At 43.8% G+C, this 27640-nt stretch overlaps 1 protein-coding gene across 5 annotated transcripts in view; it reads right to left on the reverse strand.

Annotated features, from left to right (window-relative positions):
• LOC121584408 (semaphorin-6A) overlaps positions 1 to 27640 on the reverse strand; it is a 100305-nt gene that overhangs the window by 54369 nt on the left and 18296 nt on the right. For all 5 annotated transcript variants that reach the window (XM_041900255.2, XM_041900256.2, XM_041900254.2 and 2 more), the window contains exons 2-3: positions 12992 to 13135; positions 12425 to 12542 (exon numbers count right to left, since the gene is read on the reverse strand). In XM_041900255.2, the coding sequence (XP_041756189.1) occupies positions 12425 to 12542; positions 12992 to 13091 (218 nt within the window). In that variant the 5' untranslated portion in view covers positions 13092 to 13135. The remainder of the gene's footprint in view (positions 1 to 12424; positions 12543 to 12991; positions 13136 to 27640) is intronic.

Here is a 27640-nt window from a genome sequence, read left to right on the forward strand (position 1 = left end):
TCCACCTGTGTGCAATCTAAGTGTCACATGATCTCAGTATATATACACCTGTTCTGAAAGGCCCCAGAGTCTGCAACACCATTAAGCAAGGGGCACCACCAAGCAAGCGGCACCATGAAGACCAAGGAGCTCTCCAAACAGGTCAGGGACAAAGTTGTGGAGAAGTACAGATCAGGGTTGGGTTATAAAAAAATATCTGAAACTTTGAACATCCCACGGATTACCATTAAATCCATTATAAAAAAATTGAAAGAATATGGCACCACAACAAACATGCCAAGAGAGGGCTGACCACCAAAACTCAAGGACCAGGCAAGGAGGGCATTAATCAGAGAGGCAACAAAGAGACCAAAGATAACCCTGAAGGAGCTGCAAAGCTCCACAGCGGAGATTGGAGTATCTGTCCATAGGACCACTTTAAACCGTACACTCCACAGAGCTGGGCTTTACGGAAGAGTGGCCAGAAAAAAGCCATTGCTTAAAGAAAAAAATAAGCAAACACATTTGGGAGACTCCCCAAACATATGGAAGAAGGTACTCTCGTCAGATGAGACTAAAATTGAGCTTTTTGGCCATCAAGGAAAACGCTATGTCTGGCGCAAACCCAACACCTCTCATCACCCCGAGAACACCATCCCCACAGTGAAGCATGGTGATGGCAGCATCATGCTGTGGGGATGTTATTCATCGGCAAGGACTGGGAAACTGGTCAGAATTGAAGGAACGATGGATGGCGCTAAATACAGGGAAATCCTTGAGGGAAACCTGTTTCAGTCTTCCAGAGATTTGAGACTGGGGCGGAGGTTCACCTTCCAGCAGGACAATGACCCTAAGCATACTGCTAAAGCAACACTCGAGTGGTTTAAGGGGAAACATTTAAATGTCTTGGAATGGACAAGTCAAAGCAGACCTCAATCCAATTAAGAATCTGTGGTATGACTTAAAGATTGCTGTACACCAGCGGAACACATCCAACTTGAAGGAGCTGGTGCAGTTTTGCCTTGAAGAATGGGCAAAAATCCCAGTGGCTAGATGTGCCAAGCTTATAGAGACATACCCCAAGATACTTGCAGCTGTAATTGCTGCAAAAGGTGGCTCTACAAAGTATTGACTTTGAGGGGGGTGAATAGTTATGCACACTGAAGTTTTCTGTTTTTTTGTCTTATTTCTTGTTTGTTTCACAAGAAAAAATATTTTGCATCTTCAAAGTGGTAGGCATGTTGTGTAAATCAAATGATCCATTTTAATTCCAGGTTGTAAGGCAACAAAATAGCAAAAAAAACAAGGGGGGTGAATACTTTCGCAAGCCACTGTAGCTCATCTGGTAGGCTCGTGTCACTGGGCAGCTTGCGGCTGTGCTTCCCTTTGTAGTCTGTAATAGTTTGCAAGCCTTGCCACCCAATTGTCATACTTGAGTAAAAGTAAAGATACCTCAATAGAAAATTACTCAAGTTAAAGTTACCCAGTAAAATAGTACTTGAGTCAAAGTCTAAAAGTATTTTGTTTTAAATATACTTAAGTATCAAAAGTAAATGTAATTACAAAAATATACTTAAGTATCAAAAGTAAAAGTATAAATCATTTCAAATTGTTTATATTAAGCAAACCAGACGGCACAATTTTATTTTATTTTTTTACATTTACGGATAGCCAGGGGAACACTCAGACATAATTTACAAACGAAGCATTTGTGTTTAGTGAGTCTGCCATGGATATTATCTTGGTAAGTGCGTATATTGGACCATTTTCCTTTCCTGCTAAGCATTCAACATGTAATGAGTACTTTTCGGTGTCAGGGAAAATGTATAGAGTAAAAAGTACATTATACAGATACTTAAGTAGTACTTTAAAGTATTTATACGCCACTGTTCTATAGTAAACCTGTAGTATTTTTTCATGTGAGATTAAGAATTGCTCAACTGTTAGTCAAAGAAAATCACTGACTCTTAGGAGATACAAGTGTAATATCATGGCATTTGGATAATGTCCTTAATAAAAAAAAGAACAGAGAAAAATGTACAGAATATTAAAACAATCCACAACAGACATGAACTGATTAAAATTATATATGACATCTTTGTGGACGAATGAACCGAAGAGAATGACTTGGTAACTGTTTTACCACAAAGACTAAACAACGGCATTTACGGTATCTGCTGGAGAGACTGTTTTATTTTTATTATGCCGCTTGTTTACATTTAGTCAGTGAATATGTTTGTTTGTCCTGCTGCTAAAAGAGCATGTGGTGTTATTGCCAGTGTAAAACAGGAGCCAAAAAGGATTTATACCATTCACAAAATGGACCAAAATGGTGTTCGGTTTTGGAAACAATTTCCACTGACCATCTGCAGGCAGCACACTAGGAGATGATTGGTCTTCAGGCATGGAATCATGACCCTACAACTGGCCCCAAGACACTGTGCCCTCGACACTGGCCCCAAAACACTGGCACCACAACACTGGCACCACAACACTGACAACAGACAACACATTTCATTGGGTTTACTGAGCCTCTACTGAGGTCTGATTGGACAATATTCAGCCCAATATTTCATTGTATTGTGTGTATTGAGCTGTTAGCCAATGGACTGTTTTTACTCGTATTATTATCTATCCTGATGCCTAGTCACTTTACCCTGCCTTCATGTACATATCTAACTCAAATACCTCGTACCTCTGCACATTGATCTGGCACTCCCTACATATAGCTCCATTCTTGTGGATTTTATTTTATTCCTCTTATGTTACTATTTTATTATTATTAAAATGCATCGTTGAGAAGGGCTCGTATGAAAGCCTTTCATGGTAAAGTCTACACCAGTTGTATTTGGTGCATGTGACAAATAAAATGTGATTTGATTTGATTATGATTTGATTTGACTTACTCTGAATGACCATTGAACTATTTGTGTTATACTGTTAGTCACCTAGTTGTATGTATCAATATCTATTTGTGTTCAGCAATCTCGGTGTCCACTTGGCTTTGGTGGCAGCATTCCATCGATTCAAACATTTCTCCCAGTTAAAATCAATCTACTCTTCACAATGACAGCAATTCCAACAATTCCTGCGTCACATTCCCTTCTTGCCATCTGTCCGTCGGCATTCGCTTCTGCTTTAAATATGCTGGAGTGAGACACACTGTGTTGTCCTCACACCACTCCCCACTAATAAATCCCTCGCTTTCTCATTTCCCCCAGGCCTGACCAGGAGCAGGTGAGCAGGTAGCGGTCAGACCAAAGGCTGGGACTCCAAAGCACCCAACACCTCCTTAATGACCACAGATGTGTTAAACAGGCCTGCTACTTAGGAACCAGGCTTCAATGGCCACTTATTTAGTCGCACTCTCAGAAAACAAAGTGACTCACTGTTGCTTTTAACAGTATCCAATCAAATCAAATCAAATTTTATTGGCCACATGCGCCGAATACAACAGGTGTAGACATTACAGTGAAATGCTTACTTACAGCCCTTAACCAAAAATGCATTTTTTTTTTTTATAAAAAAGTTAAATAAAACGACAACAAAAAAGTGTTGAGAAAAAAAGAGCAGAAGTAAAATAAAATAACAGTAGGGAGGCTATATATACAGGGGGGTACTGGTGCGGAGTCAATGTGCGGGGGCACCGGCTAGTTGAGGTAGTAAGTAATAGTAGGTAATATGTACATGTGGGTAGAGTTAAAGTGACTATGCATAAATAATTAACAGAGTAGCAGCAGTGTAAAAAGATGGGGTCGGGGTGGGGGGGCAGTGCAAATAGTCCGGTTAGCCATGATTAGCTGTTCATGAGTCTTATGGCTTGGGGGTAGAAGCTGTTGAGAAGTCTATTGGACCTAGACTTGGCACTCCGGTACCGCTTGCCGTGCGGTAGCAGAGAGAACAGTCTATGACTAGTGTGGCTGGAGTCTTTGACAATTTTGAGGGCCTTCCTCTGACACCGCCTGGTATAGAGGTCCTGGATGGCAGGAAGCTTGGCCTCAGTGATGTACTGGGCCGTATGCACTACCCTCTGTAGTGCCTTGCGGTCGGAGGCCGAGCAGTTGCCATACCAGGCGGTGATGCAACCAGTCAGGATGCTCTCGATGGTGCAGCTGTATAATTTTTTGAGGATCTGAGGACCCATGCCAAATCTTTTCAGTCTCCTGAGGGGAAATAGGCTTTGTCGTAACCTCTTCATGACTGTCTTGGTGTGTTTGGACCATGATAGTTTGTTGGTGATGTGGACACCAAGGAACTTGAAGCTCTCAACCTGTTCCACTACAGCCCCGTCGATGAGAATGGGGGCGTGCTCAGTCCTCTTTTTTTTCCTGTATCCACAATCATCTCCTTTGTCTTGGTCACGTTGAGGGAGAGGTTGTTATCCTGGCACCACACGGCCAGGTCTCTGACCTCCTCCCTATAGGCTGTCTCATCGTTGTCGGTGATCAGGCCTACCACTGTTGTGTCGTCGGCAAACTTAATGATGGTGTTGGAGTCGTGCCTGGCCATGCTGTCATGGGTGAACAGGAAGTACAGGAGGGGACTGAGCATGCACCCCTGAGGGGCCCCCGTGTTGAGGATCAGTGTGGCAGATGTGTTGTTACCTACCCTTACCACCTGGGGGCGGCCCGTCAGGAAGTCCAGGATCCAGTTGCAGAGGGAGGTGTTTAGTCCCAGGATCCTTAGCTTAGTGATGAGCTTTGAGGGCACTATGGTGTTGAATGCTGAGCTGTAGTCAATGAATAGCATTCTCACGTAGGTGTTCCTCTTGTCCAAGTTACTATGTAATTAGGCCAATACAGAAGCCGACACAGATACAGAGCCATTTGATCTGAATCCCCCATGCTGTGGCTTTGTTCAATTTGTAACCTCCATAGTAAATTTTTTCGAAAATGTTCACTGTCCAAGCAAGCTAGTAGGTGAGTTTAAAAAATGATGATACAAAATGAAATGAAATCAATATGCTTCCCCATGGAGAAAACTATTGATACAGACTCCCCGATTTCCGTCAAACAACTTGTTCCAGTCTAGAACCTAGAATCTAGTTTATCCACTGTCCACGTGTGTCTGCCCCAAGATACAGTTGAAGTCGGGAGTTTACATACACCTTAGCCGAATACATTTAAACTCAGTTTTTCACAATTCCTGACATTTAATCCTAGTAAAAGTTCCCTGTCTTAGGTCAGTTAGGATCACCACTTTATTTTAAGAATATGAAATGTCAGAATAATAGTAGAGAGAATGATTTATTTCAGCTTTTATTTATTTCATCACATTCCCAGTGGGTCAGAATACTACATACACTCAATTAGTATTTGGTAGCATTGCCTTTAAATTGTTTAACTTGGGTCAAACGTTTCGGGTAGCCTTCCACAAGCTTCTCACAATAAGTTGGGTGAATTTTGGCCCATTCCTCCTGACAGAGCTGGTATAACTGAGTCAGGTTTGTAGGCGTCCATGCTCGCACACGCTTTTTTCAGTTCTGCCCACACATTTTCTATAGGATTGAGGTCAGGGCTTTGTGATGGCCACTCCAACAACTTGACTTTGCTGTCCTTAAGCCATTTTGCCACAACTTTGGAAGTATGCTTGGGGTCATTGTCCATTTGGAAGACCCATTTGCGACCAAGCTTTAACTTCCTGACTGATGTCTAGAGATGTTGCTTCAATATATCCACATAATTTTCCTTCCTCATGATGCCATCTATTTTGTGAAGTGCACCAGTCCCTCCTGCAGCAAAGCACCCCCACAGCATGATGCTGCCACCCCCGTGCTTCACGGTTGGGATGGTGTTTTTCGGCTTGCAAGCGACCCCCTTTTTCCTCCAAACATAATGATGGTCATTATGGCCAAACAGTTATATTTTTGTTTCATCAGACCAGAGGACATTTCTCCAAAAAGTACGATCTTTGTCCCCATGTGCAGTTGCAAACCGTAGTCTGGCTTTTTTATGGCGGTTTTGGAGCAGTGGCTTCTTCCTTGCTGAGCGGCCTTTCAGGTTATGTCGATATAGGACTCGTTTACTGTGGATATAGATACTTTTGTACCTGTTTCCTCCAGCATCTTCACAAGGTCCTTTGCTGTTGTTCTGGGATTGATTTGCACTTTTCGCACCAATGTACATTCATCTCTAGGAGACAGAACGCGTCTCCTTCCAGAACGGTATGAAGGCTGCGTGGTCCCATGGTGTATACTTGCGTAGTATTGTTTGTACAGATGAACGTGGTACCTTCAGGCGTTTGGAAATTGCTCCCAAGGATGAACCAGACTTGTGGAGGTCTACATTTTTTTTTCTTGGCTGATTTCTTTTGATTTTCCCATGATGTCAAGCAAAGAGGCACTGAGTTTGAAGGTAGGCCTTGAAATACAGCCACAGGTACACCTCTAATTGACTCAAATGTTGTCAATTAGCCTATCAGAAGCTTCTAGAGCCATTAAATCATTTTCTGGAACTTTCCAAGCTGTTTAAAGGCACAGTCAACTTAGAATATGTAAACTTCTGACCCACTGGAATTGTGATACAGTGAATTATAAGTGAAATAATCTGTCTGTAAACAACTGTTGGAAAAATTACTTGTGTTATGCACAAAGTAGATGTCCTAACCGACTTGCCAAAACTATAGTTTGTTAACAAGAAATTTGTGGCGTGGTTGAAAAACGAGTTTTAATGACTCCAACCTAAGTGTATGTAAACTTACGACTTCAACTGTATTAGTCTTCCCAAGTCATCGGCCGTGTCCGAATACCCATACTAGCGTTATACATACTTAAACTGCATACTCATTTCGGCGTTTGATCTAGTAGAATTCACTAATCTTTTCCAACTCACGTGTTTGACAACAGCTGATAATCAGATAATTTGACACACTGTACCAAAATGAACGAATGGCGGGAGTCAACGCAATCACGCATTAGATGATGCATTCAGAGTACTATTTTCGAAATTTCACATACTATAAAACATACTTTTTTTGCATACTATTTAGTACACTAGTATGGGTATTCGGACACATACAAGGTCTTCTTTTAAGTGTCTTAATATTTTTTTGTAATTGGTTATAATTGATTGATTGTAATTGATTTATACATTTATTCAGTGGGTTTGAATCTAGATAAAACGAAGCCAGTTCAGAAAGGGAACCCGAGTGCCCGCCCCAGCTGAGATTGCACCAATTAGATGCTAGCAACAATCACGCCTACATTATATTGATATTGACGCTTTGCTTGGGCAGTGAACTACCCTAAAGGAAAAGAGCCTATATTGCCAAGACTTACATTATTCATTCTTTAATGAATGGTTAAACATATTTCTACGTGGTGTTTCGTTTCTGAATTGATTTTAATTGAACTGAACTAATTGATTACTTGGTTTGGTGTGATCTTTTACACCATTGCTAGTTTTACTGTCTGCTTCTCCAGTGTCTATTGTAAATGTTGATATTGTCCTGTTTCTATTTTTTGTGAGTGTGTGTTTGTGTATATTAACTTTGAAATGAAACGTGAGATATACAAAAAAAGTTATTATAAGTTTCTGATATGACTCTGAGGGGTATCATCTGACAGGACTCTGTGGGGTATCATCTGACATGACTCTGTGGGGTATCATCTGACATGACTCTGTGGGGTATCATCTGACATGACTCTGTGGGGTATCATCTGACAGGACTCTGTGGGGTATCATCTGACAGGACTCTGTGGGGTATCATCTGACAGGACTCTGTGGAGTATCATCTGACATGACTCTGTGGGGTATCATCTGAAAGGACTCTGTGGGGTATCATCTGACAGGACTCTGAGGGGTATCATCTGACAGGACTCTGTGGGGTATCATCTGACATGACTGTGGGGTATCATCTGACAGGACTCTGTGGGGTATCATCTGACATGACTCTGTGGGGTATCATCTGACAGGACTCTGTGGGGTATCATCTGACAGGACTCTGTGGGGTATCATCTGACATGACTCTGTGGGGTATCATCTGACAGGACTCTGTGGGGTATCATCTGACAGGACTCTGTGGGGAATCATCTGACAGGACTCTGTGGGGTATCATCTGACAGGATTCTGAGGGGTATCATCTGACATGACTTTGTGGGGTATCATCTGACATGACTCTGAGGGGTATCATCTGACATGACTCTGAGGGGTATCATCTGACATGACTCTGTGGGGTATCATCTGACATGACTCTGTGGGGTATCATCTGACATGACTCTGAGGGGTATCATCTGACAGGACTCTGTGGGGTATCATCTGACAGGACTCTGAGGGGTATCATCTGACAGGACTCTGAGGGGTATCATCTGACAGGACTCTGAGGGGTATCATCTGACAGGACTCTGTGGGATATAATCTGACAGGACTCTGAGGGGTATCATCTGACAGGACTCTGAGGGGTATCATCTGACAGGACTCTGTGGGGTATCATCTGACAGGACTCTGTGGGGTATCATCTGACAGGACTCTGAGGGGTATCATCTGACAGGACTCTGAGGGGTATCATCTGACATGACTCTGAGGGGTATCATCTGACATGACTCTGTGGGGTATCATCTGACATGACTCTGAGGGGTATCATCTGACATGACTCTGAGGGGTATCATCTGACAGGACTCTGTGGGGTATCATCTGACATGACTCTGAGGGGTATCATCTGACAGGACTCTGTGGGGTATCATCTGACAGGACTCTGTGGGGTATCATCTGACAGGACTCTGAGGGGTATCACCTGACAGGACTCTGAGGGGTATCATCTGACAGGACTCTGGGGGGTATCATCTGACAGGACTCTGAGGGGTATCATCTGACAGGACTCTGTGGGGTATCATCTGACATGACTCTGAGGGGTATCATCTGACAGGACTCTGTGGGGTATCACCTGACAGGACTCTGAGGGGTATCATCTGACATGACTCTGTGGGGTATCATCTGACAGGACTCTGTGGGGTATCATCTGACAGGACTCTGTGGGGTATCATCTGACATGACTCTGAGGGGTATCATCTGACAGGACTCTGTGGGGTATCATCTGACAGGACTCTGAGGGGTATCATCTGACAGGACTCTGAGGGGTATCATCTGACAGGACTCTGAGGGGTATCATCTGACAGGGCTCTGAGGGGTATAATCTGACAGGACTCTGTGGGGTATCATCTGACATGACTCTGAGGGGTATCATCTGACAGGACTCTGTGGGGTATCATCTGACAGGACTCTGTGGGGTATCATCTGACAGGACTCTGTGGGGTATCATCTGACAGGACTCTGAGGGATATCATCTGACAGGACTCTGAGGGGTATCATCTGACAGGGCTCTGAGGGGTATAATCTGACAGGACTCTGTGGGGTATCATCTGACATGACTCTGAGGGGTATCATCTGACAGGACTCTGTCGGGTATCATCTGACAGGACTCTGTGGGGTATCATCTGACATGACTCTGAGGGGTATCATCTGACAGGACTCTGTGGGGTATCATCTGACAGGACTCTGCGGGGTATCATCTGACAGGACTCTGAGGGGTATCATCTGACAGGACTCTGAGGGGTATCATCTGACATGACTCTGTGGGATATAATCTGACAGGACTCTGAGGTGTATCATCTGACAGGACTCTGTGGGGTATCATCTGACATGACTCTGTGGGGTATCATCTGACAGGACTCTGAGGGATATCATCTGACAGGACTCTGAGGGGTATCATCTGACAGGGCTCTGAGGGGTATAATCTGACAGGACTCTGTGGGGTATCATCTGACATGACTCTGAGGGGTATCATCTGACAGGACTCTGTGGGGTATCATCTGACAGGACTCTGTGGGGTATCATCTGACAGGACTCTGAGGGGTATCACCTGACAGGACTCTGAGGGGTATCATCTGACATGACTCTGAGGGGTATCATCTGACAGGACTCTGTGGGGTATCATCTGACAGGACTCTGTGGGGTATCATCTGACATGACTCTGAGGGGTATCATCTGACAGGACTCTGTGGGGTATCATCTGACATGACTCTGAGGGGTATCATCTGACATGACTGTGGGGTATCATCTGACAGGACTCTGTGGGGTATCATCTGACAGGACTCTGTGGGGTATCATCTGACATGACTCTGTGGGGTATCATCTGACAGGACTCTGTGGGGTATCATCTGACAGGACTCTGTGGGGGTATCATCTGACAGGACTCTGTGGGGTATCATCTGAAAGGACTCTGAGGGGTATCATCTGACATGACTTTGTGGGGTATCATCTGACATGACTCTGTGGGGTATCACTGACAGGACTCTGTGGGGTATCATCTGACAGGACTCTGTGGGGTATCATCTGACAGGACTCTGTGGGGTATCATCTGACATGACTTGGGGTATCATCTGACATGACTCTGAGGGGTATCATCTGACAGGACTCTGTAGGGGTATCATCTGACAGGACTCTGTGGGGTATCATCTGACAGGACTCTGAGGGGTATCATCTGACAGGACTCTGTGGGGTATCATCTGACATGACTCTGAGGGGTATCATCTGACAGGACTCTGGGGGATATAATCTGACAGGACTCTGAGGGGTACATCTGACAGCCGAGGGGGTATCATCTGACAGGACTCTGTGGGGTATCATCTGACATGACTCTGTGGGGTATCATCTGACATGACTCTGAGGGGTATCATCTGACAGGACTCTGTGGGGTATCATCTGACAGGACTCTGTGGGGTATCATCTGACATGACTCTGAGGGGTATCATCTGACAGGACTCTGTGGGGTATCATCTGACATGACTCTGAGGGGTATCATCTGACATGACTGTGGGGTATCATCTGACAGGACTCTGTGGGGTATCATCTGACAGGACTCTGTGGGGTATCATCTGACATGACTCTGTGGGGTATCATCTGACAGGACTCTGTGGGGTATCATCTGACAGGACTCTGTGGGGTATCATCTGACAGGACTCTGTGGGGTATCATCTGAAAGGACTCTGAGGGGTATCATCTGACATGACTTTGTGGGGTATCATCTGACATGACTCTGTGGGGTATCATCTGACATGACTCTGAGGGGTATCATCTGACAGGACTCTGTGGGGTATCATCTGACAGGACTCTGTGGGGTATCATCTGACAGGACTCTGTGGGGTATCATCTGACATGACTTTGTGGGGTATCTTCTGACATGACTCTGTGGGGTATCATCTGACATGACTCTGTGGGATATCATCTGACAGGACTCTGAGGGGTATCATCTGACAGGACTCTGTGGGGTATCATCTGACATGACTCTGTGGGGTATCATCTGACAGGACTCTGTGGGGTATCATCTGACAGGACTCTGTGGGGTATCATCTGACAGGACTCTGAGGGGTATCATCTGACAGGACTCTGAGGGGTATCATCTGACATGACTCTGAGGGGTATCATCTGACAGGACTCTGTGGGATATAATCTGACAGGACTCTGAGGTGTATCATCTGACAGGACTCTGTGGGGTATCATCTGACAGGACTCTGTGGGGTATCATCTGACAGGACTCTGAGGGGTATCATCTGACAGGACTCTGTGGGGTATCATCTGACAGGACTCTGTGGGGTATCATCTGACAGGACTCTGTGGGGTATCATCTGACATGACTCTGTGGGGTATCATCTGACAGGACTCTGTGGGGTATCATCTGACAGGACTCTGTGGGGTATCATCTGACAGGACTCTGTGGGGTATCATCTGAAAGGACTCTGAGGGGTATCATCTGACATGACTTTGTGGGGTATCATCTGACAGGACTCTGTGGGGTATCATCTGACAGGACTCTGTGGGGTATCATCTGACATGACTTTGTGGGGTATCTTCTGACATGACTCTGTGGGGTATCATCTGACATGACTCTGAGGGGTATCATCTGACATGACTCTGTGGGGTATCATCTGACATGACTCTGTGGGGTATCATCTGACATGACTCTGGGGGGTATCATCTGACAGGACTCTGTGGGGTATCATCTGACAGGATTCTGTGGGGTATCATCTGACAGGACTCTGAGGGGTATCATCTGACAGGACTCTGAGGGGTATCATCTGACATGACTCTGAGGGGTATCATCTGACAGGACTCTGTGGGATATAATCTGACAGGACTCTGAGGTGTATCATCTGACATGACTCTGTGGGGTATCATCTGACAGGACTCTGTGGGGTATCATCTGACATGACTCTGAGGGGTATCATCTGACAGGACTCTGTGGGGTATCATCTGACATGACTCTGAGGGGTATCATCTGACAGGACTCTGGGGTATATTGACATGACTTGAGGGGTATCATCTGACAGGACTCTGTGGGGTATCATCTGACAGGACTCTGTGGGGTATCATCTGACATGACTCTGTGGACTGTCCAAAACTGGAACTGATATGAGAGCTAGTGACCTGAGAGAAAAGGGGCGGGAACTGACCTGGCAGCGATATACAACGTTCGGTTCATAATCATGACCAGCTGGATGTCCAGTTTGTGCCGTTGTGTATTGTTTCTTCCAGGTTTGTGTCCAACAAAAGCAGGATACTGCTTTGTATCTGTGGAGAGGAGGGAACAAAAACAATAAATATAGAAAGAAATCACCCCTCTAGCAAGGCAATATGTTTTTTTTAAAAGCCTAACAGAAAGAAAGGTCTCTGAGGTTGCTGGAGGATGCTCCAACACTCCATGGCTGGGAGGAATATAGGGTCTACCCAAACAGAGAGAAAGCACAATGAGCATATATTAGCCTCACATGGTATTTACACTATCACATACTGCATTAAAGCCCCAACAGGAAAATACAGGATTACCCTTTGATGTAGGGTGGGCTCTGTTTCAAATGCTGCTTTAACTCCTCCATTTTTTATGTTTCCCATGGCACCAAATTACATTCTACCTTCCAAAAGCACTCAGAGGGGAAAGGGGAGAGATGGGGAGAGGGTAGTGGGAGGTGGTCGTTGGAAACAGGGTGTTGGGGGAGTTGGAAACAGCACGGGGTACTCACAGTTGCCATGTGAAATACTGATTGGCTCCGAGTCTTCCGGGAAGCCAGCCCCGGCAATCTGCAGTAGCGTGAAATACAACAACAAGGCCTCAGACCTCATTGTAGCTCTGCTGGTTCCTTCCTCGATTACTTCTTTACTTAAGCCTGCGAGGAGAAGACCAAGATTTTTTTTTTTAAACAAATAAAGTCCATCTGAATTAGCTGTTTCTGTTTTTCATAGCCGATGCAATCTGTCACATATATAAAGTACCAGTCAAAAGTTTGGACACACCTACTCATTCAAGGGTTTTTCTTTATTTTTACTATTTGCTACATTGTAGAATAATAGTGAAGACATCAAAACTATGAAATAACACATATGGAATCATGTAGTAACCAAAAAAGTGTTAAACAAATCAAAATATATTTTATATTTGAGATTCTTCAAAAAGCCACCCTTTGCCTTGACGACAGCTTTGCACACTCTTGGCATTCTCTCAACCAGCTTCACCTGGAATGCTTTTCCAACAGTCTTGAAGGTGACTCATCCCAAACCATCTCAATTGGGTTGAGGTCAGGTGATTGTGGAGGCCAGGTCATCTGATACAGCACTCCCATCACTCTCCTTCTTGGTCAAATAGCCCTTACACAGCCTTACACAGCCTGGAGGTGTGTTGGGTCATTGTCCTGTGGAAAAACAAAATGATAGTCCCACTAAGCCCAAACCAGATGGGATGGCGTTTCGCTGCAGAATGCTGTGGTAGCCATGCTGGTTAAGTGTGCCTTGAATTCTAAATAAATCACAGACAGTGTCACCAGCAAAGCACCCCCACACCATAACACCTCCTCCTCCATGCTTTACGGTGGGAAATACACATGCAGAGATCTTCCGTTCACCCACACCGCATCTTACAAACCAACAGTGGTTGGAACCAAAAATCTCCAATTTGGACTCCAGACCAAAGGACAAATTTCCACCGGTCTAATGTCCATTGCCCTTGTTTCTTGGCCCAAGCAGGTCTCTTCTTCATATTGGTGTCCTTTAATAGTGGTTTCTTTGCAGCAATTCGACCATGAAGGCCTGATTCACACAGTCCCCTCTGAACAGTTGATGTTGAGATGTGTCTGTGACTTGAACTCTGTGAAGCATTTATTTGGGCTACAATTTCTGAGGCTGGTAACTCTAATGAACTTATCCTCTGCAGTAGAGGTAACTCTGGGTCTTCCATTCCTGTGGCAGTCCTCATGAGAGTCAGTTTCATCATAGCGATTGATGGTTTTTGTGACTGCATTTGAAGAAACTTCTTGAAATGTTCCGTATTGACTGACCTTCATGTCTTAAAGTAATTATGGACTGTCATATCTCTTTGCTTATTTGAGCTGTTCTTGCCATAGTATGGACTTGGTCTTTTACCAAATAGGGCTATCTTCTGTACTTTTCTCTGTACATAATTATCAACATCTAAGAGTTGGCACCTGATTGCTGACTGGATTTACGACAGCCCGTGACCATGCTGATGTTTCTATTCTCCTCAACGTTTCTTGTGCATTGTGGAAACAAATTACTTCTATAAATAATCCAGACAATTATTGCAGCCATAATCTAATCAAGTATAAGCATTTAATTCACAGACCTTTTATCCTGAGCTAAATGGTACCCACTGGGCACAGACGTCAATTCAATGCCTATTCCATGTTGGTTCAAAGTAATTTCATTGTTATTTTACTTCAGTTTATTTAGTAAATATTTTTTATTATTTTATTATTTTTAATTTAATTTAATTTCGATGGTATGTTAACAGTTGTTTAAACCCAGCACTTTTGTTCACTGGCTCTGTATTGTCTGTCGGAGAAGAACGAGAGGGAGAGGGAGAGAGAGAGAGGGAGAGAGAGGGAGAGAGAGGGTGTAGAGAAACAGAGATAGAGGGTGTAGAGAAACAGAGATAGAGGGTGTAGAGAAACAGAGAGATAGAAAGAGAGAGGGAGGGAGAGAGAGAGAGAGAGAGAGAGAGAGAGAGAGAGAGAGAGAGAGAGAGAGAGAGAGAGAGAGAGAGAGAGAGAGAGAGAGAGAGAGGGTGGGTGGAATGAGAGAGAGGGAGATAGAGGGGGGTCTCTCTCCATGCTCCTGTGAATCTCATTCAGAAAGAGAATGAAAACACTATTCACTCATTCAGAGAATGCAAATAAAACCTGGGGAACGACCTTGGTCGTTGAATTTCCTCCTCGCGGGGGGTTATTTTCTCCCTCACCTCGCATGTTTTATACACATACTGGCACAATAACAGACATGAGGCCTGGGTATAGGCACGCAGGATCTCTGTTAGCCCTGTGCATTTTCTTTTTCCAAGCCAATATGAGATTCTGCACACATACCACTATGGGGGCTGGTTTATTTCAAGAACTTTGACTAGGAAGTCTAGGGGCATGAGGCCACCACACATATTTTGATGTGTGGTGTCTCCTGAGTGGCTCAGTGGTCTAAGGCACTGCATCGCAGTGCTAACTGTGCCACTAGAGATCCTGGTTCGAATCCAGGCTCTGTCGCAGCCGGCCGCGACCGGGAGACTCATGGGCGGCGCACAATTGGCCCAGCGTCGTCCAGGGTAGGGGAGGGAATGGCCGGCAGGGATGTAGCTCAGTTGATAGAGCATGGCGTTTGCAACGCCAGGGTTGTGGGTTCGATTCCCACGGGGGGCCAGTATAAAAAATATATATATGTATTCACTAACTGTAAGTCGCTCTGGATAAGAGCGTCTGTTAAATGATTAAAATGTAAATGTAAATATTAATATAGATATTTCATTCTGTAATCTAGGGGCATGTTGCCACAACACACTATAAGACACATTTCATTCTGTAATCTAGGGGCATGTTGCCACAACACACTATAAAACACATTTCATTCTGTAATCTAGGGGCATGTTGCCACAACACACTATAAGACACATTTCATTCTGTAATCTAGGGGCATGTTGCCACAACACACTATAAGACACATTTCATTCTGTAATCTAGGGGCATGTTGCCATAAAACACATTTCATTCTGTAATCTTGGAGCATGTTGCCATAAAACACATTTAATTCTGTAATCTAGGGGCATGTTGCCACAACACACTATAAGACACATTTCATTCTGTAATCTAGGGGCATGTTGCCACAACACACTATAAAACACATTTAATTCTGTAATCTAGGGGCATGTTGCCACAACACACTATAAGACACATTTAATTCTGTAATCTAGGGGTATGTTGCCACAACACACTATAAGACACATTTCATTCTGTAATCTAGGGGTATGTTGCCACAACACACTATAAAACACATTTAATTCTGTAATCTAGGGGCATTTGGCCACCACACACTATAAGACACATTTCATTCACAAGGTGAAGCACAGTGGGCTAGTTCAGAGGGGGTACCATGAAAACACAACTCAACTCCTGCGTGCATGCTCATCTTGATCAGAGTCCTGGGGTTTGTGAGTCTATCATTAGACCCATTCATCAGCATACCCTACGCTACCCATTAAGTTGTGTAATGGGCTAGGAGGAGGCTGGGATTTAATGAAATAGGTTCATATGTGCAGTAGTCTTCATAGGGGTGTTTGAAGCTCAGCAGTGACTGACTGACTGACAGTTAGTTAATTTACACCAGCCTCTGCAGCTCCTGCAGTGTGGGAATAGCTCTGACATCAGCCTGGCAGGACCAGACATGGACCCCTTTCACAGGGGTGTGAACACAGGAACACATCACACTAACAACACCCAGCACTGAGTAGAGAGAGAGAGAGAGAGAGAGAGAGAGACTTCTGGACTGAACAGCTCCACTCCACTCCGGGTGAGAACCCATTGATTTGAAATAACAGGTTAGATATCCAGAGTCTGTGTTCTGATTTCCCATACAGGGAGACTTCACGGGGTGGCTGCCACATCCCTTGTTTTCACATATCAAAGCACACAGATAGATCAGTGAAGAATAAAGGAGTTGTTTGGCTGAACCCATGGAGCCTGATAGGAGAGGGAGAGTCCTGTTTCTGAAAAAGACCGGACCAGGAGAAAAGCATTACGTAATCGTATAACTTTTTATGGGTAACTAGTAATGTAATGCGTTGGTTATGTTGTTACTTTGTCAAGTAACGCGTGCGCTACTTTCGGAATTATATCTCTACTGGGCGCATGTTTCCATGATCCGATCTCGACTCGATCTCGACTTGTTTCCTCATTTAGTTCTTGATCGAGCGGAGAAAGGTTGTTTGTAGAAATGTCATGACAGCTGCTGTCGATAAACATTTACAGAGGGCGTACTTCTGGTCTTTGCCATTAATCGCTTCTGTGATAGCAAAGCCCATTGAGGGCTCTTCCGTCTAGTGGCAAGTGTGCCCTCTATACATCTCTATGGGGTCCGTGTACGTGCGGTCTAATCAGAACTGAGATTTTGAATGAAAAGATAGGAAATCTGTACAGATGTTTGGCTTACAGTATATATGGCTAATTAAGCAGCCCATATATAGCTCAGCACTTGTAGACTAGCACAGGAAAGGAGCGCCACAGATGAAAGGAGGAACTGGTGATCCAAGCCTGAGTAAGTAGCTGCGCCCCTCGACTGGCTCCCTCCGACAGCTGCTTACTGTTGCCCACAGAGGGTACATTAATTCTAAAGATGATCAAAAACAACAATTATGGTATCCTTTGCTGAGTAAACACTTTGTAGGCTCTCTTTCAAGTCCAATAGCACTCATCTGAATATCTACAGATGAGGAGAATTTATAGAGACAGCCTACTGTGTGCAAACTGAAACAAAATGCAATTTTCCTGATCTGACAGCTGTACCAATGAGGCCTTTCAACACATCCTGGGGGTGGATGTCTTGAACTGAACAAGGCAGGCTGGGCGTCTTCCACAGGAGCATCGCCGAAGTGAACAGAGCCAAGACGATCACTGCCATGTGCCATATAACCCACTCCTCTCGTGTCTCCTGTTCTCTTCATCTTCCCATGCTGAGCGGCAGAAAGCAGTCTGTGGTGCAAGCTGCTTCTTCATTTTGTCTGGAAAACCATTTATGAAGGCCCCCAACCGGTGCTTAACAGATTGACCCCAAAAAGAATGAGGTTACACATTTAAATATCAGAACCTTTCCCAGTGCTGCCAATCATGCAAGATGAAACAGGCCACGCAACTTAATCAATCTGGAGCAGGCTGAGAAGGCTGGCAGATGGGAAAATTATTACAGATAAGGCAGGCTTGGTTTTAGATGCCTTTTCTCTTTTGAGCCAGTATTATCTCCTGTATCCTCCTCTGGTGGAGCTCTGCCTTCTTCTGTGATGCATTCCATTCTTGTAACTGTGCTGTTTACCCATAAGGCACTGGATCAGGAGAGTGAGCAAAATGTGTGTCGGCACAACCAAGATCATCAGCCCTCTCTGGTATTCCGTTTGACCAAAGGATCTGAACGAATGCACCAGTCAGAAGGGCAGGGTGAAAATAGAGCCCCCTACTAAGCCGCAACACAAAGGCAAAATGTCACAAAAGCTAAATGTCAAATTACCTGAAGAAAACAAGATGCCACCATGACAGGATAGCACACTGTGTGTAAATGCGATAGGGCTCTGAATTGTCACATTGTATAATGACGATTTGCTGGTAAACTACTTGCTGCTAACTGTTACTGCTGTGTGCCTGTGGCTAAACCTGAGCACTTCTGTCAGTTTTTCACAGCACACTCAAATGTACGTCCAAAAACAATACAATGGCAAACTTGACTACGATATCACACAACGATATCAAACTAAGCTACGACATCACTCAACAATATCAAACTATGCTACGACATCACTCAACAATATCAAACTAGGCTATGACATCACTCAACAATATCAAACTAAGCTACGACATCACTCAACAACATCAAACTATGCTACCACATCGCTCAACAATATCAAACTAGGCTACGACATCACTCAACAATATCAAACTAGGGTATGACATCACTCAACAATATAAAACTAGGCTATGACATCACTCAACAATATCAAACTAGGCTATGACATCACTCAACAATATCAAACTAAGCTACGACATCACTCAACAACATCAAACTATGCTACCACATCGCTCAACAATATCAAACTATGCTACGACATCACTCAACAATATCAAACTAGGCTATGACATCACTCAACAATATCAAACTAAGCTACGACATCACTCAACAACATCAAACTATGCTACCACATCGCTCAACAATATCAAACTAGGCTACGACATCACTCAACAATATCAAACTAGGCTAAGACATCACTCAACAATATCAAACTAGGCTACCACATCGCTCAACAATATAAAACTAGGCTATGACATCACTCAACAATATCAAACTAAGCTACGACATCACTCAACAATATCAAACTATGCTACCACATCGCTCAACAATATCAAACTAGGCTACGACATCACTCAACAATATCAAACTAGGCTACCACATCGCTCCACAATATCAAACTAGGCTACGACATCACTCAACAATATCAATCTAGGCTACGACATCACTCAACAATATCAATCTAGGCTACGACATCGCTCAACAATATCAAACTAGGGTATGACATCACTCAACAATATAAACCTAGGCTACGACATCGCTCAACAATATCAAACTAGGCTACGACATCACTCAATAATATCAATCTAGGCTAAGACATCACTCAACAATATCAATCTAGTCTATGACATCGCTCAACAAAATCAAACTTGGGTACGACATCACTCAACAATATAAACCTAGGCTACGACATCACTCAACAATATCAAACTAGGTTATGACATAACAAAACGAAATCAAACTAGGCTACAACATCACTCAACAATATCAAACTAAGCTACGACATCACTCACCAATATCAATCTAGCCTACGACATCACTCAACAATATCAAACTAGGCTATGACATCACTAAACAATATCAAACTAGGCTACGACATCACTCAACAATATCAAGCACAGCACGGCTGCTTTTGAAAGCTTTCATCTGAGTAAACATGCGCAAGGAATCAATCGAGCAACTGAGACAAGCTGTGTGGTTGAGGCAAGATGTGTGGTTCATACAAGCTGTGTGGTTGAGACAAGCTGTGTGGTTGAGACAAGCTGTGTGGTTGAGACAAGCTGTGTGGTTCAGACAAGCTGTGTGGTTGAGACAAGCTGTGTGGTTCAGACAAGCTGTGTGGTTCAGACAAGCTGTGTGGTTCAGACAAGCTGTGTGGTTGAGACAAGCTGTGTGGTTGAGACAAGCTGTGTGGTTCAGACAAGCTGTGTGGTTCAGACAAGCTGTGTGGTTCAACAAGCTGTGTGGTTCAGACAAGCTGTGTGGTTGAGTGCAAAATAAAGAAGCGCTGCTGTGGGTGTTGGGTCTTCGATCTATGAAATTCAAAATGAGTTTAGGTATGGAGAGTATCTGAGGGATGGGATAGTTCTGTAGGGAGCTCTCGCAGTAGATACATTGTAATGAGTAATCAATAAAACAATGGCATTTTCAGTGGGAATTAGATATTCACAGGCCTTTTTTCCTCAAAGGCAAAAGTCTAAATGAGAAAAGTCTTCACATCAATACAGTTGCAGGATCACATTTATCCATTTGACTGGTATAAATGCATGGAGGAAGTTAGAGAGGAAATACTGGTGCAACATTAACAACTCCTGCAAGGGGAGAAAAACATTGACGACAAAAGATCTTCAGAGTGATTCAAGCAAGTGACCTTAACCCTTCCATATGTCCTTAACCCTGCCATATGACCCTGTTTACAAAAACATCGGCGCAAGTACACTTCCACATGCTCAATGCCCTTTTTTTTGCACATGGTTCCATTCACTTGTCTTGCTAACAAACTGGTTAGTACAGTACTCAATATGGATGTGTGAGTGAGCAGTTGTTGCAGCCATCTGTGTCCGTGGAGAGACTGGAGACCACACATTCACCACACTCCCTCTTGGTTATAATAGGTGTGATATTGGCTTTTGTCTGTGATTCTCAACCTTGGATTATTCCCTTTCTACATGAGCACTCCCACAGACCAGGGTAAATGACTGGCTGCTCAGGCAGGGCCAATCTGATCTGAACGAGCATGATGCTAATCTCCTCAAGCTAACAGGCTGGCCAGGGGAAATGAGATAGCATGGCGGCTAAAAGACACTCTGGACTACTGGACATCCAACCCTCGCAATAAAAACAACAGAACTAATGGAATTCTGTTGTCTGTTAGCTACGTGCCGATATCCAATTCCATTATGAATCATCATTTACTACACAAGGCAACAGGTAACATGTTGAATGCCAACATTCCCTGTCCAGTCATCACCACCAAAATGGTTTCATAGAGAATCATGGTTGCCCGCTCATGTGCAAAGTTAAATATTGGTGTGTCTATATCTGAGGAAAGCGTACAGTAGAGTGGGAATGCTGCAGCCTAGCCTGTTGTACTGATACAGCTTGCCCTGACCCTCACCTGCTATGTGACTTAGCCATGCTCCACCTAATTGGATACCATGCTTTAGACACCTTTAGAACTGATTAGACCCAAGCCAAGCCAATCACAGCACAGAGCTCACTGGTCATGTCAACATCCACAGACGCAACCGTAGTGTACCATTAGCCATTAGCAATACAGCGAAAAGCCATTTAAGATTCCGTATATGGGGCTGAACTCATTGGTTCCTATTGGTTAAGACCATTTCATGGTTACAGTTAATGCTGTTGCAGCGACCATATTACCGCCACACCGGCAGTCATGAGTCATGATCGCAGTAAAATTCCACGTGACCCTTGAGTCACGTTAATCTCATTTTATGCACTGTCAACAGTTTAGAGAAATATGTTTTGTTGCGAAAACATGTTACTATCAATGTTCCCAAACAGATTTCACTTGGTTTCCCAAATTAAGCACTGGGTAACTGCAGGAACAAGGTTGGAGAGCCCATGGCATACAGAGTTTGGGTAGAAAATGACCTGTCGGGCAGCGAGAGCATGCTCCACGCATCAACCACTGTTATTGGTTGGACTCTCTGAGTTGTGCATCGTTCTGGTGGATGGCGACGGAAAATAACCCTACCACAATATAGCCGGCTTCACCCCCCAAAAAACTTCCTGTCAACAAAAGCATATGTATAATCTCTAGGAACTCTACTTACCAGACGTAAAGTGAAACGTGTCCCTCGCTATCAAATAAACGTCTGAATCCAACTTTTTTCCAAACTGCACCATATTGCTGCTGGGTAAACAGTGGTAGATTTCGTGGTAGGAAGTCTAGCGTGAAGTGGGTGGTCTAATGGCAGCCCGCTGTCTAACTCGGAGGGTATATGGTACTGTTCTGACAAAAGTTGGATTCAGATGTTTATTTGATCGTGAGGGACATATTTCAATGTATGTCTAGTAAGTAGAGATCCTAGAGATTATACATACGTATGCTTTTGTTGACAGGAAGTTTTTTGGGGTGAAGCCTGCTGTATTGTGGTAGGGTTATTTTCCGTCGCCATCCACCAGAACGATGCACAACTCAGAGAGTCCAACCAATAACAGTGGTTGATGCGTGCCCCACGCATCCAACCAATAGAGTCCAACCAATACACAGATTCCCGATGTTGTGTCCCATAGCTACTTGGCATGTATCTTGTTGGGTAAAAAAGCAGAGTAATGATACTGGAGTATGCTACCTCTAAATAAGTGAAAAGTCCATAAAAAGAAAACCATCATGAAGTTTCACCCAGTGTATTTTTTCGACTGAGAATGAGAACACATTCTCATTTACAGCAACAACCTGGGGAATAGTTACAGGGGAGAGGAGGAATGCGCCAATTAGAAGCTAGGGATGATTAGGTGGCCATGATGGGCAGATTGGGAATTTAGCCAGGACGCCAGGGTTAACACCCCTACGATATGTGCCATGGGATCTTTAGTGACCACAGAGAGTCAGGACACCCGTTTAATATCCCATCCGAAACACGGCACACTTATACAGGGCAATGTCCCCAATCACTGTCCTGGCGAATTGGGATATTTATTTAGACCAGAGGGAAGAGTGCCTCCTACTGGCCCTCCAACACCATCTGGTCTCCCATCCAGGGACCGACCAGGACCAACCCTGCTTAGGTTCAGAGGCAAGCCAGCAGAGGAATGCAGGGTGGTATGCTGCTGGCGAAGTGTATGCTGCTGGCAAAGTATATGCTACACTGCAAAACAACCAGAGGCGAAAAGCAGACAAAGTAAAGATTTCAAAAACAGAAAATTATTCAGACATTCTACAGGATTGTAGACAAACTGATGCAATACAAGTGCAAGTCCACGGGCACATAGTCTAATTGCATGCTTGGCTGCTTAGCCCACTACTAACTACACCAGCTAATTGTAAACGTAACAGTGTGTGACACTAATAATACATGTTGTTGACTGAAGTGACACTTCAGCAGCACATATCAGACCTCAGCCCCTGGCTTGAATCTCAATTTTTAAGATGTGAACAGTTTTATCACATTAACTAAACAGCACCGAGCAACCAGAGAGGTATATCACAGTGGCTTGAACCAGGGAATACTGCAGGGTATACAAGCTCCCCTCGCAGCATCTCAATCACACGGATGGCCTGGTGGGATGAACCGATACACTATATCTCCCTCCCATCACAGAGTTAACCTAAGGACGGATGACGGTTCTTCAATAAGTAATTTTCCTTGCTGTGTCACATGACATTTTTGATTGCTAACTTATTATATCAGCTGTGTCATGCAATTTTTCAAATGGAAATGTTAAATTAACTCCATCACTGGAGCAATAGATCATGGCTATATACAGTATTTCCCTATAGGGGCTGAAGAGGGAGTGTTGTCTTATAGCTTTACATTCAAGGAACACACAAGGGAGCCAGTAATATGTAAATAACTGGAACAGTAAATAAATAATGTGCAGGTGGGAAGATCGGTAAACTGACAGAAAAACTATTGGTTGTAGTTTACAATCACTCTGTATAATTGTTAAACACGACATCTTTATAATACGATATGCAACACTTTTTTCTCTCCTCGTATCATTTAACATATTGCCTTCATGTGAGAAGTTTACATTTATTAAAAAACAGATTTGACTAAAAATGTATTTTAAATGGCGGTATCCTGCATGATTAAACCTACAGGCTCCCACTCCGTATTCAACAACTCCCTGCCGCTTTCAGGTTGACCTGTTAACCTTTACCATTTTCTCCCTCTCCTACTAGATCTAAACATCCCTTTTATGAGTTCCTGCCTACTCAGACAGTATGGTAGGGAGTGAAGGGAGAGAAAGAGAGAGAGAGAGAGAGAGAGAGAGAGAGAGAGAGAGAGAGAGAGAGAGAGAGAGAGAGAGAGAGAGAGAGAGAGAGAGAGAGAGAGAGAGAGAAAGAGAGAAAGAGAGAGAGAGAAAGAGAAAGAGAAAGAGAGAGAGAGAGAGAGAGAGAGAGAGAGAGAGAGAGAGCAAGGTTCTGTACTGTGGGTTGACACCAGTCTACGTGAGCGAGGATGAAAGATGGAGATCCTCCTTGGATAAAGAGACTATTCCTGCAGGTGGGGATTGTCAGCGTTCTACCTGAAGCTCCCAGCCCGAAGTCTGGAGACGCGGAGGAGACTCTGAACCTGTCAGCCCCACTCTGTGATGTTTGCCTAATGCCAGGATTACCGCTCCTTTCAGCCAGAATCCCAGCCTGCTAGCAAATAAACACCAGGCATGGAGCAGCTTAAACCAACTTCTGTAAACTGTACTCTGATATCGCAAACAGAGAAAGAGGGAGAGAAGCTTCAAAAGTATTCCCCTATGGAAACCAGACACATACTGTACATCAAAAGTAGATACAGACAGATACTGTGATCCAGCACCTTTCTCAAGAGTTTGATCAATCATTTACGCACATAGGGGAAAGCTCAGTGGTTAAATTACCTCAATAGATGTCAGGAGCACAGTGGTGAATGAATATGATGTTGGCCTGTGTAGGTAATCATACCAGCATTCAGCTCATGTAAGAAGGATACAGACAATGGAACTGTTGTGTAGTATCATGTCAATAATGCTGTAAATATAAGTTTTAACATATAGCTGTTTCCTTGGTAACAGGTACAGTATAATACACTCCACACCTCACTGGTGTACACTGAGTGTACAAAACATTAAGAACACCTGCTCTTTCCATGACATAGACTGACCAGGTGAATCTCAATATTAGGAAGATGTTCCTAATGTTTGGTATACTCAGTGTAAAACCCCACCATGAACCGACAGCCAACAAATAAAATGCAAATTCCAATTTCTGTATAAATTGTTTTCCCTGTGGAATGCATCCTCATCTTATTCCATAGAGAGCTAAATCCACTAGCAGACTGCCATTAACATTTCATCCTGATTCCCTCTGTCAATGTGATTCATCATCACTGGCTGACTGCTGGCTAACCTATCTGGGCGTTAAGATAAACACACTGGCTTGGGTCCTGGGTTAGTTCATGCAGATAAAATATCCACAAAGATGAGCACAATCTTAGTGAACTGCACTGACCCGGCTATTTTGTCTAAGGCTCTCTGAAGGAATAGTTTCCATCCGTCTTTCTCTCTCTCTCCCTTTCTTTTTGCATGTTTCAGGTTGACAGGCAGCTTAAATCCAGGGGAAATGTTGATTAATGAGTTAGCTGAATAATGTAAATCAACTTAATGGAACTGAAGACACACAGCTCTTTGAGACTGATTAGGTTCAAATATCCCATATAGCCATATCAACAGCAACCATGCTCCTGCTATCATTGATATCTGCTGCTATCTGCTGCTATCATTGATATCATTGATATCTGCTTCTATCTGCTGCTATCTGCTGCTATCTGCTGCTATCTCCTGCTTTCATTGATATCTGCTGCTATCTGCTGCTATCATTGATGTATGCTGCTATCTGCTGCTATCATTGACATCTTCTATTATCTGCTGCTATCATTGATATCTGCTGCTATCAGCTGCTATCATTGATATTATTGATATCTGCTGCTATCATTGATATATTCTGTTATCTGCTTCTATCATTGATATCATTGATATCTGCTGCTATCTGCTGCTCTCATTGCTATCATGCTATCTGCTGCTATCTGCTGCTTTGCTGGCCTTGGAAATATGGCATCCTTTCTTTCCCCCAATGAGTCTGTGGGTAGTAATACAACCACCACCGATACAACCACCACCCCCACCATACCACCATCATGCTTAATCCAAGGACAAGTCTCGCATCCAGGAGTTCAGATAGCAATTACTAGCAGTAACAATGAAATCTGTCTGCTTTACTGGCAGTGTCAGGCACTAAGAATTAAGACGATAAGCCTGCTCATCCTCTGCCTTAAACCATTTAACTGTTTCTGCATTTAATACTGGAGACAATCAGCCCCCGTGGTAGACAATACTAAGGCCTAATGCTTAGTGCTCCTCTGAAGTTACCAGGCTACTTTCTTCCTGGGGCTTTGAACATACTGATCAATAATCAAGGGGTATTTGCATAGCAATGCATATTTTTTTGTCAACATGACTTACTTTACTTGTCAGCTTTAGAAACACATTATTGCTGTACTATCCAAACATTAGGACTGCTTTAAGGCCAAACTAAATACACTTAATTTGATTTACTGTGGGCGATCTCCTACTCCACTTTGATTGACGTGAAACTCTATGGATTACTTTCCTATTAAAGAGAGTGATGTTGAAAGAAAGAGAGACAGACAACAATTTGAGAAACCATAAAAACTATTTCCAATAAGACTATTTTTGGGAGCAGTCACTGCATGAAAATGTTAAGCAATGCAGGACCACAGTTCAGTATCGAGCATTTCAGGTGAATCCTCCTTGGAGTGGCTCATTGAGGGGATTAGTGAAAGATTTACTCTAGAGGCTCCAAGATATGTCTCTATCTGGTGGGAACAGAGCCCCCCTCTAGCCAGCACTGCAAATCAAAGCAGCTGCTCTTTATTCGACTGTACAAGATTAAGCCACCTCCAAAACGTCAGAATTTAATTAACGTTTCCCATTTGGAACTAACACTCTGCGAATCTCTAGGTGATAATTGTCAGTTTTATACAAACTCATTCAGAGCGGCATTCTCAAACATTTCATTCCTTCATGAAGAGAGGCTTTCGAAAATGATGCCTCTGTAAAATCTGCCGTGACACATTAATGTGATGCATTCTAATGGCATGGTGTAGCAGCTGAGAGCAAATAACTATGGTGGAGAAGTCCTCCAGTCTAGGAGTGGTATGCAACATATGGTTATGGCTTATGGCCCTATTAGATGGCTATATCAAAGGAAATGGAAACAGTAGCCCCTGTGATGAGAGGCAGCAAGGAGTGGACAACAGAGAATAATCTAGCAGGCGTGCCTCAGCAGTAAACTACTGCGGGGGGTGGGGGGGAAACAGATTAACTATTTTAGCTGCCCGGCAAGCTCTCCATCTAATCAAGGTCTGACATAAGCTCATTGAGAGCAGCTACAATCAAAACGCCCGCACAACCATGCCAAAAGTGTAATGAAATACAGCCAGCGGGGCTGCTGCTGTTTACAACTCATTACATTGCTCCAATGGCATGAATGAACGAGAGCACTGGGAATGTGCTTCAATCACTGGGAGGAGGAGGGGGAC

This window comes from Coregonus clupeaformis, chromosome 16, assembly GCF_020615455.1.
Source record: "Coregonus clupeaformis isolate EN_2021a chromosome 16, ASM2061545v1, whole genome shotgun sequence".
Taxonomy (NCBI): Eukaryota; Metazoa; Chordata; class Actinopteri; order Salmoniformes; family Salmonidae; genus Coregonus; species Coregonus clupeaformis.